Source organism: Mixophyes fleayi, chromosome 3 (genome assembly GCF_038048845.1).
Source record: "Mixophyes fleayi isolate aMixFle1 chromosome 3, aMixFle1.hap1, whole genome shotgun sequence".
Taxonomy (NCBI): Eukaryota; Metazoa; Chordata; class Amphibia; order Anura; family Limnodynastidae; genus Mixophyes; species Mixophyes fleayi.
This window is the reverse complement of record NC_134404.1, coordinates 276,268,244-276,282,198: the sequence shown is the minus strand read 5'-3', so window position 1 is coordinate 276,282,198 and position 13,955 is coordinate 276,268,244. Positions and strand designations below refer to the sequence as shown.

At 38.7% G+C, this 13,955-nt stretch overlaps 1 protein-coding gene across 7 annotated transcripts in view; it reads right to left on the bottom strand.

Annotated features, from left to right (window-relative positions):
* UTRN (utrophin) overlaps window positions 1–13,955 on the bottom strand; it is a 541,342-nt gene that overhangs the window by 64,136 nt on the left and 463,251 nt on the right. For all 7 annotated transcript variants that reach the window (XM_075203650.1, XM_075203649.1, XM_075203651.1 and 4 more), the window contains 2 exons: window positions 13,733–13,807; window positions 3,417–3,618 (listed from right to left, as the gene is read on the bottom strand). In XM_075203650.1, coding sequence (XP_075059751.1) covers window positions 3,417–3,618; window positions 13,733–13,807 — 277 coding nt within the window. The remainder of the gene's footprint in view (window positions 1–3,416; window positions 3,619–13,732; window positions 13,808–13,955) is intronic.

Sequence of the window (13,955 nt, the reverse complement as noted above, 5' to 3'; positions counted from 1 at the left end):
TGCATTTATCAATTATGATGAAATTGATAGCTCTTATTGCCTTTCAGGACTGTTAATGACAATTTTAAAGAAACTTTTTAGATTATGAACACTTAGTTGCCAAGCAATAACTCATGGCATTTCATAATTCTGTATAGTCAATGACCAGAGAGCACTGTACACTCTTTACCTTTCCAAAGCAATGAGTTGCTATTTTAACCGATTGTCAACTATTGCAGTGTTACAAAATCCACAATGTGACTGCTATCTTGACAGCACATCTGCTGTCATCTTGACTGCTATCTTGGACTATACTGCAGCCTGTCAACATGTTCACTTGGAGAAGGGGCTAATTAAATTGCGGGCTAACAGAATGAAATGAGCAGATGCTTTTCAAAGGCTGTTTCATTATTTGAAGTTGTCTACATAGTCAATAAGAAAGCTATAAACAAAGTTAATGTCAAATTGTAAGTATTCTTCACTATACAACGATGATGTAAACTAAGGACAAACAAAATTTGATAGCACAAGTTATAAGCTTTACAAAAAAAATTGGCAGGCACATAAAGATCAATCTCTATTCTGTCATTTTAGGTGCATTTGATTAGAGTCAGACCGCCATTCATTCTTCAAAACAGTTGAACAGAGATAAATAGGGTGGGGCTAGAATGACTTGTAGCATTCTGGGTTCAGAAGTGTATAAATAAATACTGCATAAATGTCACCCTTCTTCCTCTGTCCTCCTTACTATCCCATCCCTACTGAAACGGAGGGGTAAATTTATCAAGCTGAGAATTTCCAGCAGGTTTGAAAAGTAGAGATGTTGCCTATGGTAACCAGATTCTAGTTATCATTTATTTAGTACATTCTACAAAATGAAAGCTAGAATCTGACTGGTTGCTATGGGCAACATCTCCACTTTTCAAACCCACCAGAAACTCGCAGTTTGATAAATTTAGCCCTGGGGCGCCAATCGGCAGTGCTCAGTTTTCACCCTGCCTCACTGCACCTCAGACTTAATGAAGCTCTGTGAGGTGGACTATTAAACAAAAGGCCAGTCTGTCACTGTCCCAATCTCCAAGAGGAAGGCTTCTACAGTAACTACAGAGAGGTGGGTTGCCTGCATGATACCATATCTCCCAACTGTTCCTATTTTGGTGGGATGTCTCGATTTGCGTGTTGCAAAAGGGGTGGGGCTTAATTGGAAAGCGGGTGGGGTTTTGATCAAATGTGGCCATTTGGCGCAATGGACAGAGTTTGTGCGGACAGGGCTTATTTTGTCCAGCTATCGGGATTCTGAATGTTAGGAGCTATGTGATACAGACTGTTATCTGCCTGGCTGCCAGCACTGAAGAACAGCATTTGTGGTGACACCCAGCAATGCTCTTTAAGATGAGCGTTAATTTACCAGTTTTGCAAGAATGTCAGAAAGTGGCACCTGAGACAAGAGGGACACCTCATCCTATGCCTGATATAGCCCTGGGTGACCTGAAACCAAATCAGATGGCTCCTATAGCTAGAAACATAAACTGCGGCAGCGTACCACAACCATTCTAATTACATCCTGCTAGGTTTCAGTGGACTAAAACAATGCTGATAGCAATGCCGAAGGGGTAAAAAAATTAAACTGTAGCACACAAGTTACATACACAGACATTTCCAAGATGTATGTAAACATGGCATTTTATCTTTCAAAAGTGTTGTAATGTGGAAAGTGATTCCTGCATAATTACACACACTCCTACATGCATTTATAGTAATACAAAGGGCTTTTGAAAAATGAATGTATTCAGTCAGGGTAACAAAATGGGGCAACCCTACAGATAGGAAGCCCAGTCTCACAAGGAAAAATACTTTGAATTAGTCAATCAATCTGGGAAATTGATACTTTTGACATTTTGCTGGAATACATGTTTGAAGGGGACTACTTGCTTTTCCATATGAAGCCACTTATATTCTTAGGGTCCTCTTTGGAATTTATCACAGGTGTACACTCTAGGCTAACTTTGTTAACATGTAAACCATAGTAACCAACTTTTTACTCTTTCCCTTCTCCCTTCGAGAGACTCAGGAGGGGAGGTGATGAATGAGGAATGAGGGGGTGGGGCGTGGTGAATTATGATATTTTGGCCCAGTCCTCACAATGCAATGGCAGAGAAGCATAGGGCCTAAGTGATGCAATTTACCACTAATCGCATCATGGAGGCTCACATCCTACCCACTTCACTAGCAAGTGGGCAGGGTGAAGGAGAATGGCTTGCGCTTATGAGAGTCCAGGAGACCTACCCAGAAATCGGGAGTCTCCTAGACATTCCGGGAGAGTGGGCAAGTATGGTGTAAACACACCCTGCATAGCATAGATCAGCGTTTCCCAAACTCAGTCCTCAGGTACCCCTAGCAGTGCATGTTTTTCATGTATCTCCTTGCTGGAGCACAGTTGTATTTATTACTGACTGACACATAATTATACCACCTGTGGATTTGTTACAATGTGTCAGTCAGCAATGAATGCACCTGTGCTCCAGCGAGGAGATTTGGAAAACATGCACTGTTAGGGATACCTGAGGACTGAGTTTGGGAAACACTGGTATAGATGGTAATATGGTAATATACCAGTAACATTCTCTGTTCTATATGTACATTGTTGTCGTCATTTTAAGGTGATTTACAAGGATACTCTGCAGCTGGGTAGGCAATTTTTTGGTTTGATACAGTGGAGGACAATGCTTGATAACAGGCGTTAGAGCCAAATGCCCTGTGGCCTTAGGGTCACATACGGCACTCTGAACCTTCACCTATGGTCCACAGCTACTTCCTGCTTTATAGTCAGATTTGTTTGGTATAGCTTGTAACACTTGTTTAAAATGCTTGTAGATATGTTAGTATAGCCGGTGTCTCTTTCTGTTAATAAATATATTGTTTTAGCTTATTACTGAGATTAAGGGAAATGTGAACTCCTTTTGCAGCCTCCAAAGTGTTTCAGGTTGCCCATCACTGGTCTAGGAGAACATTGAAGCAGTACAATCACCATCAGGATACATTTACTGTAGTTCATGTTTTTGCAATATTATTGCTCTTTAAATATTATATTTCAATAAATGTCAAAGAAGATAAAAAAGTAAAAAATGCATCCAAAATGCATAATAAAATGAAAAATGTACTACACATTTGGTCCGTTTTGAAAAACAGGGACATTTTCAGGGACAAATTTTGAAAACCTGGGAAAGTTGGCAACTACGAATGTAACCACAATTACATTTTTACACAGACATCACCCTATGCTATAGCACTCTATTAAGCACATAATAATTGTCATCATGATTGCATAGAGAAGTCTGTCATGATTTTATACCAAGCAGCAGATATTGTAGTGATTGCTATCATTTATGACAATCAGACAGTGTAACTGTAAGAAAATCAATGAAGAAGTAACTTACGTGTCATATACATTAAGCAGCCAGTTCAGACACATGTCTGTGCAGAGGGGCACATTAACCAGTTCCTTGTTCTTTTCTTCAAGGACATTGTAAATGGTGGTGAGGACGGTAATGATTTCAGGGACAGATAGTAGTTGTTGGTTCTGACTGAGTTCATGTTCTTGGAAAATGTTGTGTGTGGTGCTCAGTTCCAGAAGGTCCACTAGAAAAAAAAACAGATCAGTTCAGCTTTCAGCTCTGATCTCCCCCGGTGTCATGCTCCTGCTTTCCTATGTTTTTATATTACGAGAAAAATAACAAGTTAAGAATATAAGTTACACTTAGGATGGCGATGATAAATACAGAGTTGGTGGACTAACTTTGAAAATTGTCATCAAATTGGCCAACCACCACGTAGCATGATAGCCTCATTCTGAAAGAACAATATATAAAGTAGTTGGAATGGAATTCATCAAAAATGCACATTGGGCTGGTCGATAATCTTCACTGGTGTATGAAGTGGTCCATTTGCTCACTTAAGGTGCCTGAACAGCCATATATGTTCAATTAGGCCACCTAACTGTGTGGCCAAATTATTGGTAAGTCTGAAAATTTGTTGCATGGCCAAGTAACCGGATCGCAACATGTGTGCATACAGGAATGTACCAGGCATGTTTTCTCAATATCTGCATGCTCTTGGTAAATAAATATAACATGTGTATATATATATATAGATAGATATATATATATAAAAATTTGGATGTCCGTGTTGGTCAATCACTGGGTGCATGGTGTAAAGTCCTTTATATATAAAAATGTAATACACTATTGCTGTTTTTCTATATCTTTCTTTGATATATGATTTTGGAACCCTGGATGACCTCCAGAGTGAAGGTGTGAGAACCAAAAATTGTCTGATATGCCTGATAACAAGAAACTATTTGGTATGCATACTTATTATTATTCTAACTCTTTCTAACTATAGGTTTTCTGCCAACACTACTACACTTTATATATATATATATATATATATATATATATATATACACACATATTTATACACATACATATATATATATATATATATATATATATATATATATACACACATACATATATACACACACATACTGTTCTCCCACAATATTAAAACCACCCACCTGAAAGTTTCCCTCATAGCTCTGACCCATTGAGGCATGGACTCCACAAAACCTCTGAAGGTGTCCTGTGGTATCTGGCACCAAGACGTTAGCAGCAGATCCTTTATGTCCTGTAAGTTGTGAGGTGAGGCTTCCATGGCTCTGCCTTATTTTTCCAGCACATCCTACTGATGCTCGATTAGATTGAGATCTGGGGAATTTGGAGGCCGAGTCAACCTTGAACTCTTTGGCATGTTCCTAAAACCATTCCTGAACAATTTTTGCAGTGTGGCAGGAAACATTATCCTGCTGAAAGAGACCATTGCCATCAGGGAATACCGTTACCATGAATGGGTGTAATTGGCCTGCAGCAATGCTTAGGTGGTATGTTTCAAAGTAACATCCTCATGAATGCCGAAACACAAGATTTCCCAGCAGAACATTGCCCAGAGCATCACACTGCTTCCGCTGGCTTGCATTCTTCCCATAGTGCATTCTGGTGCCATCTCTTCTCCGGGTTAAGGACACACGCACCCAGACATTCCCAAGATATAAAAGAAAACGTGATTCATCAGACCAGTCCACCTTCCACCTTCTTCCATTGCTCCATAGTCCAGTTCTGGCATTCACATGCCCATTGTAGGCACTTTTAGTGGTAGACAGGGGTCAAGCTGTGATGCACTGTGTGTTCTGACACCTATAATAGCCAGCATTAACTTTTTCAGCAATTTGTGCTACATTAGCTCTTTTGTGGGATTGGACCAGAAAGGCTATCCTTCGTTTCTCACTCAATGAGCCTTGATGCTGTCACCATTTCACCGGTTCTCATTCCTTGGACCACCTTTGATACGTACGAACCACTGCATACTGGGAACACCCTACAAGACCTGTCGTCTTGGAGATGCACTCACCCAGTTTTCTAGCCATCACAATTTGCTCGCATCCTTACACTTGTCCATTTGTCCTGATCCCAACACATCAACTTCAAGAACTGACTGTTCAAATGCTGCCTATTATATCCCACCCCCTTGACAAATACAATTGTAATGAGATAATTAAAATTATTCACTTCACATGTGAGTGGTTTTAATGTTGTGGCTGATCTATATATATATATATATATATATATATATATATATATATATATATATATATATATATATATGTATTTATTTTGCCTGAGATGTTCAAGCACAGACTTAACACATTTCCTTACTAAAAATGGATGGACAGGTTATTTTACTGATGTCAGGGGAAAAAAAAAATACATTTTAAGTTAACGTCATTCATAATGACAAGTTTCTTTAGGAATATTGAGATTTCTACTGGAAGAAGAAGCACTATTCTGGCACGCTGTCTCAGCAGTAGCGTGAATGTCTGGAACACGTTGTGTCTGTTCATCAACTAGGCGGTCTGACTTGGCTTGGTGTCAGCATTAAATTAAAATTACAAATGTCACTCTATTATGGTAATGGCATTTGACAGGTCTAGGAAAAGTCATAAATCACTATACTTCTACAATGAGAAGCCAGTGGTTGAGGAGAGCAAGAGCCTTGAGAAAGGTTTTAGCAGCAGTTGACACCAGGTCATTACTTTGAACACAGAAAAACACTTTCATAGCTAAAACTTAAGAAAGGTTACTGTCATCTGTGTCACAAATGCAGTATTTAAAATGAGATTGTTTAAAACAGCTATGACAAAAAATAAGTGACAACAGCTGCAGAGATTTTGAGGCACACAAACTTAAAATGAAACTAAAGTTGATGCTTTGATATCTTTGTAAAAGGATGGAGAGTTATACAGTCTTGCTGTACCTCGAATGTTGTACTCAGACAACCCCATAGCTATCACCTTCAATAATACGCTGCCATATTTCTAGTTTATTTAAAATGTGTCCACACTCCAGTCGCTGAAGCTCATTTACAAAGCACAAAACTACTGAGGCGCAGCGCAAAATACTCTTTTGTGTCGCCAGGTGTCCCAACTATAAGGCACCTTCATTTCCGCCATAGCGTGTGGCATTTGTAGAAGAGCACAAGTTTGCACCAGCTGATGCGAGGAGCTCACCGAGCTGAGGGCATCCTTTGCTATGAAGATATACACTTAAAAAATAGACAACCATCGCAAAGCTTTTCCCCTAATATATACATTTTTTCCTTACCATTACAGAACAGTACCAGCTACTTTTAAACATATCATAATGGCACCAAGGATTATAAAACTAATGTACTTAGTGTATGTATAGAATGCAGATTTACCACTTATAGAATACTACTTGTCATTTTCAGATATATGAAAAGGTAGCTCTTACATGACATGTCATGATTGTGGTGCTCTACATCCATAGAAAAGTGTTCTTAGGTACAGAGGCGGAACTAGCGCTCTGTGGACCCCGGGCAGGGAAGTGGGGAGGGGAAAACCAGGACCCACAGCTTGCCAGTTCCCTGTGCAGTGGCCCCCATTATCCCAATGGGCCTTGGTGCACAGCACCTGCTGCACCAATGGTAGTTCTGCACCTGCTTAGATACATTGAGCTTTACATATTCTATTCTCATTTACAGACTATAACCAGACTGCTTTCCTGCCCTGATTTAATAACAGTCAAATATATGTAATTTTAGTGATGTCAGACTTTAAAGGATTGGAAAACAGATTTGAAAAATAACAAAACAACAAAAGTGATTTAGCCTGTCTGTGTATTGAGAATTTCAGATATGTATACAGCAACATTCTCATTGATCTACCCCTGGTAATTCACTTTTTACCCAAATTCTTGGTCTCCACAATGAAGATTTTTTTCATTGCTACGGGAGGTAGAGTTATCTGCATGTGGATGAAATTAAATGCAATATAGAAGATCAAGGCATAACCGAATTAGATCTTGCTCAGACTTAATCTTACCATCACTGAGGTTAAAGCAGCAGCCCATGACATGAAGAGCTAATCAAAAACTGAATATAAGACAGGGTTTGAGAGCAGACTGTGCAAATCATTTGTGACCAGACTGAAAAAATAGATGAGATGAAACAGTAAAACATTAAATTTTGAAAAATAAGTGCTGTAAGATGTATGCCTTGGATCAGAAAGACACACATGAATGGTACAATTCATAGTAAATATTGTTACACTGTTTGTAAACAAGTGCTTATTATTAGACATTACAACTTGAAATGTTTTCAGTGTGGTTAATGTAAAATGCTTAGTTTGGTAAGACAAAAATATATACTGAGTGAATGTCAAAGCAGAAAAAGTAAATATGTGATATTTAATATGGTATGGTACAATCCTGGAATGTCTGGGAGAGTCCAGAATTTCAGGGAGTGCTCCCAGAATAGTAGGTCACCCTTAAGGATCCCGCTTCAATTTCTTCTGAAATAGGAGGGCCTTCATGATTCTATTTGATGCAAATTGCATCATCATGGTGTTTCTAACCTCTGTATGATGACGTGTCATCACTCCATCACACTTGTTCTTTGGAGATCCCAGAGGGAAGGTCAAAAAAGTAGGTAGTTAAGGGTACAGTAAATACTGTCCAGCATACATAATCCAGAATGTCTGAGATACTCAGCCATGAAAAAAACCCACTATCAGCTTCAGAGTTCAAACCACAATGAGCCAGACAGAAGTAGCTAGTGCTGGCAACCATCATCATCAGTGTGTACTTGCACCAGGCCTCAGGTACCTAAGTAAGTAAGGGTGTATCTGTGTCTCTGTGTGAGTCTGCCACAGTCATAATTCCACAAAAAATCACCATTACTTTATTAGGACTGCATTTGTTCGCCCATTTCATCCCTTATTCCACCTCTCCAATCGTACAGAGTCAAATGCATCCAAACCTGCATACGGACCTAAGGGTGCGCTTATTGGCCATGCGCAGTGAAAATTTACATATTTTATAGTATACAAACGATCATGTGCCCAACTCAGGGTGAGCTCCTTTAGAGATCAGGTTTATCGTTACTATTTAATACAGATATTTACTGCAAGTCCTGGCAGATTTAGGAAGTCACAGTTGAGGTAAAAACCACGTATGCATTACTTACTGCCTGTATTAATTTTGAAAGCAGTAACATCCGTTCACCTTCAATTAATTATAAGGAGTAACAATCAACTCCATGTCAACCAAACTATTTCTACAAAGCCTTGTGTAATATAATTTCCTAAAGGAAATAATAATTACTGATTGTGTAAACAACGTTCTAAAGTAGACCAACTCAAAATTAATATAATATTTATTTTTAGCACATCTGCTAACATTCATGTATACTGTTAACAGCTTGATTGGTTATTAAATGGACACAGTCGTCACAACTGTGTTACTGACTGTAAATGACAGCCTGTCACTATAACATTATTTCTTACATGAGCTCCTACAGAAAGGAAAAACCGTAATTCAGTGCCAGGACATGGTACTTTGACAACCAAGGGAAAAATTGTAAAAATGCATCCAGACTTTTTGACTCCATAGAATACTTTCTCACTACCTCTCTCCCTGTCTCTCCATCCTGATTTGTCTCCTTTCCCGTGAAACCTTTGTTGTAGTTTTGACTTAATTTTTAGCAAATTCAGAACCAGACTGAATCTCACAATCTCACTTTGATGCACACAAAATAATATAAAGTTTCTTCACCCATGGAGTCTGCAATGTATTGTATGGTTCATGATAAGCATGCACTTGAACCCAAACTGAGACAGGCTAGTAATTTGGAGGTTGCATCAAGTCTTGTTATGGCCATATTCCCTTAATTCCTGTCAGGTTCTGATTGGATGAGTATAGACTGCAATTCATCAGAACACGCAGTTAGCAACTATAGTGCTTTACCTAATGCAGCCCCATTAAGGATAGTACAGGAGCGACCTGTGTCCCAACGCGTTACTGTAACTTGCATCTTCCAGTATGTTGTGACATTTTGTGAGACACTATAACCCTGTTTTTTCTAGAGATGTTCACTGACCCCTGTGTTTTGTTTTTTTGGTTTTGGATCTGGATAATCTTCATGTTTTGGTTTTTGGAAAACTGCCCTCGTGTGTTTTGGTTTTGGATCCCTGTTTTTTTTCCTAAAATCCCTTTTTTTTTCTAAAATCACATAATTTGGCTCTTTTTTTGTTCCTATATTATTATTAACCTCATTAACATTAATTTCCAGTCATTTTCAGTAAATTTTTGTCAAGTGACAAGAACACTGCCATCCCTCCTGTTTCTGTATGAACAATGGCACTGGAGACTGGAGTGTGACAAGAACACTGCTACCCCTGTTTCTGTATGAGCAATGGCACTGGAGACTGGAGTGTGACAAGAACACTGCCACCCCTCCTGTTTCTATATGAGCAATGGCACTGGAGACTGGAGTGTGACAAGAACACTGCTACCCCTGTTTCTGTGTGAGTAATGGTGCTGATCTCCTGCGGAGAGAGGTACTTATGGAATGAAAAACCAGTGAGATCTGAAGACGCAACAATGACATTTTGCCGTGATTCAGATCCGAGGACGCACAAAAGTACCGAGCCGGCTCGCATCCCCTAAGTCCGGGTGGGTTTGGGTTTCAGAAAACCGAGCCCGAGCATCTCTAGTTTTTTCAAGTACATTGTGTTCATATTCGAATGCAAATGGTATCATCAATACCCATTGTGTGGTTCTCTTGGTAACACTGGGTTGGCTTTGTGTTTACCATTCATTAGCTCATTTTAACTGGATTGGATATAGGTAAGTAATTCTCTCTTGAGTTCCCTTAATGCTGGACTCGACGTTTTCAGTAGGAAGTCTTGTGTGCAACTGAGAAGTGATGGCTCCAAAGTTTATTTGTTTTGAGTTGAAATAACAGATGTGCAAACAGATGTTTAATAATAAAATTTGTATAATTTGTATATTTGTTCATATTTGTGCATGCAAGAATCACATGAATTCTGTTCTTTAATCATGTAGATCAATACATGAAATACCTATTTTGTAGACAAGCAGTTATGTATTGGTGTTTTAATCATCTGTTAGTAAGAATATATGTAAGCCCATGAGGTTTTCTTATGCCCTTGAGTATGTTTCCATCAAATCATTTTTTAAGTTCATGCTGTGATTTCCTATGCTTAAAATATCATTTTCAAATAGCTGTTGATTCTTTTCTAAAATGATTGCTTTCTATAAAATAAAATGAAACTGATCCTTTTGTAAATATCAGCAGACATCTCTGACAGATTAAGCTGAACTGCTAAGACGTGCCACAATAATTATGAAGTGCCAAACCGTTTAAATGAGAAATGAGTGCCTGTAGTGTAATTAGCTGCCAATTATAGTATTACTCGAGAAATCGGGATATATTTCTAAGCTTTCACATCATCCACTGACTACAGACTGCATCTAAAATGATTGTGAAATAGGAAGATCGCAAACAGCTTTGAGCAATCAACACAGGTCTCTCTATTTGCCCAGAAATAAAAACTTGACACTTGCTAAAGTTATTTACCTTTTGCCAAATGTTAATGCTGCTGAGAATTTTTCAGGTTCAACTTTGTTTACTCTATAATGATTTCAGTTTTAGATCCATCCTACTGTCACTATCCAGACTGTATATTCAGAGGATCATATTATTATTTTAGGCATGCTGAGGGAACACACATCTGTTTCCCTGCTACAATCTATGCCGTCTAAATACTTATATAACTCTAGAGATTGCACCAGAATGATGAAAGCTCGTTTAAGGTGTATATAACTACGGTGAGAGAATCTTTATGTTTTTTTCTTCATCTCCGATAAGTCTGTGTATTCAGTTTTGAAGTGTTCAAAATTAGAACATCATGTTCAGATTATCAGACTATTCATATGTGTATTGATTAATATTGGAGATGACGAGACAGTGATCTATTCACAAGAAGTACGTCAAAGACTGATTGTCAGGTAGTGGAAGGAGAACGGTCCATCGATGACAGGGAGCGGTGTTGCAACTGGTGCATAACTCACAACATTCCTGATTTAAAAATTGGGAAAAAATAAGCCCAACCCATACCATAACCCATCCACCCATGTCACACCAATTTTCCGTGCTTTTCTTGAAGCGACCAAATCATTTGAGCTCCAAAACTTGGGAAAGTCCAATTACTGTTGGGGAGGTCTAAGGTGCAAGAAGACTGTGATGTCACACAGCCCTTTGTAATAAAAAAAAAATGTATGCCACCAACTTGTTTTAGTAATAAATATGTTTATAATATGAGTTAAACATGTGTTTGTATTTACTGAAATTGCAATGAATGAAAAAAATGTTCCTGGACACTTTTCTATAATGTCTTTATTATTTTATTGCCAGACTGATTTTGTATAGCTTGGATTAATTAATAATACACTAGAAAGGATGGATTAAAATACCTCCCCCTGCTCTATATATAAAGGAAAGTAATTCCACTTTTTACAGTTTTTGTTGGCCAAGAGAAACAAATATTTTTTGGGGGGCAGTAGTCCATTTTTCATTTATTTCTCAGAACGGATACTAAAATTCAATTCATTGTTATTAACTTTGTTTGCTGCTGTTGGAAAAAAAATGTGTTTTCTTTTTCCTAAAATGGTAGATGTAATGCTTTCCACATCTGTTATCATTAATTAGAGTCTATCTAAATGGTACCTGGAATGGAAGTCTCTGCTCTTCAAAAGCCAGGACATACACTATGTGGACAAAAGTATTCGGATGCTTGACCATTACACCAACAGGGACTGTAATGACATTGTATTCAAATACATATACTTTAATATGGAGCTGGTCCCCCTTTTGCAGCGATAACAGCTTCCACTCTTCTTGGAAGGCTTTCCACAAAATGTTGTAGTGTTTCTGTGGGAATTTGGGCCCATTCATTCTGTAGAGCATTTATGAGGTTCGGCACTGATGTTGGATGAGAAGGCCTGGCTCACAATCTCCATTCCAGTTCATCCCATAGGTGTTCAATGGGGTTAAGGTCAGTGCTCTGTGCGGGTCAGTCAAGTTCTTCCACACCGAACTCATCAATCCATGTCTTTGTAGTCCTTGCTTTGTGTACTGGGGCACAGTCATGTTGGAAAAGAAAAGAGCCTTCCCCAAACTGTTGCCACAAAGTCCAAAATGACTTGTCATGCTGAAGCATTAAGAGTACCTTTCACTGGAGATAAGGGGCCTAGCCCAAACCCTGATAAACAGCCCCAAACCATTATCCCTCCTCCACCAAACTTCACAGTTGGCATAATGCAGTCAGGCAGGTAATGTTTTCCTGGAATTCGCCAAACCCACAATCGTCCATCTGACTGCTAAATAGAGAAGCGTGATTCATCACTCCACAGAACATGTTTCCACTGTTCCACAGTTCAGTGTCGGTGTGCTTTACACCACTCCACCTGACGCTTGGCATTGGTCTTAGTGATGTGAGGCCATGGAAACCCATTTCATTAAACTACAGCCGCATAGTTTTTGTGCTTACATTAATGCCAGAGGAAGTTCGGAACTCTTCAGCTATGGAATCAACAGAGCGTTGGCGACTTTCACACACCATGCACCTTAGCACTCCTTGAACCCGCTCTGTTATTTTACGTGGTTTTCCACTTCGTGGTTGACTTGCTGTTGTTCCTAAACGCTTCCACTTTCTAATAATATCACTTACAGTTGACCGTGGAATATCCAGCAGGGATGAAATTAACTAACAGTCTTATTGCAAAGGTGGCATCCTATCACAGTACCACGCTTGAAGTCACTGAGCTCTTCAGAGCAACCCATTTTGTATCACAAATGTTTGCAAATGGAGACTGCATGGCCAAGTGCTTGATTTTATACACCTCTGGCAACGGGTCTGATTGAAACACCTCAATTCAATAATTGACAGGTCTTCCCAAATACTTTTGTCCATTTAGTGTAAGTAGTCCTCTATACATGCCTGAAGTCGGCGGGTTAAAAATCACTAGCCCGAACAGCTATCTTTTTGTTTTCTCTTAATTTACAACTGTACTGGGCTATGCAGTCTGCTAGCTTACCTTGTGGTAAGTTTCCTGATATTTATTTCTTGGATAATCAACAGTACTGCAATGTCATCTAACTATAGGGTGAACAAGTTCACAGTAAAAAAAGAAGCAAAAGCTATATAAGCTAATGTATACATAGAACACAGTATGACCATACCAACATAAATCTACATAAAGATACAGTACAGGTAATAAAATGTACAGTTCATCAGATATATATTGGCAATACTTACAGCACAACGCTTTCTGAAGTCTCCTTATTTTCATAGCAGTGCGGTAAGCTGAAAACCTCACATTGTTCAAGTCACCTAGCGAAAAAGCAAAAGATAAGAAAAGAAAAATTCAGTGTAGCTCACTAATTTCACAATTTACATTATTTTATAGGATCTGTTATAGCATGCAAAATGTAACCCTCTAGTCTATCTTATCAAGGTCTGCTGTAACAACTGTTGTAAT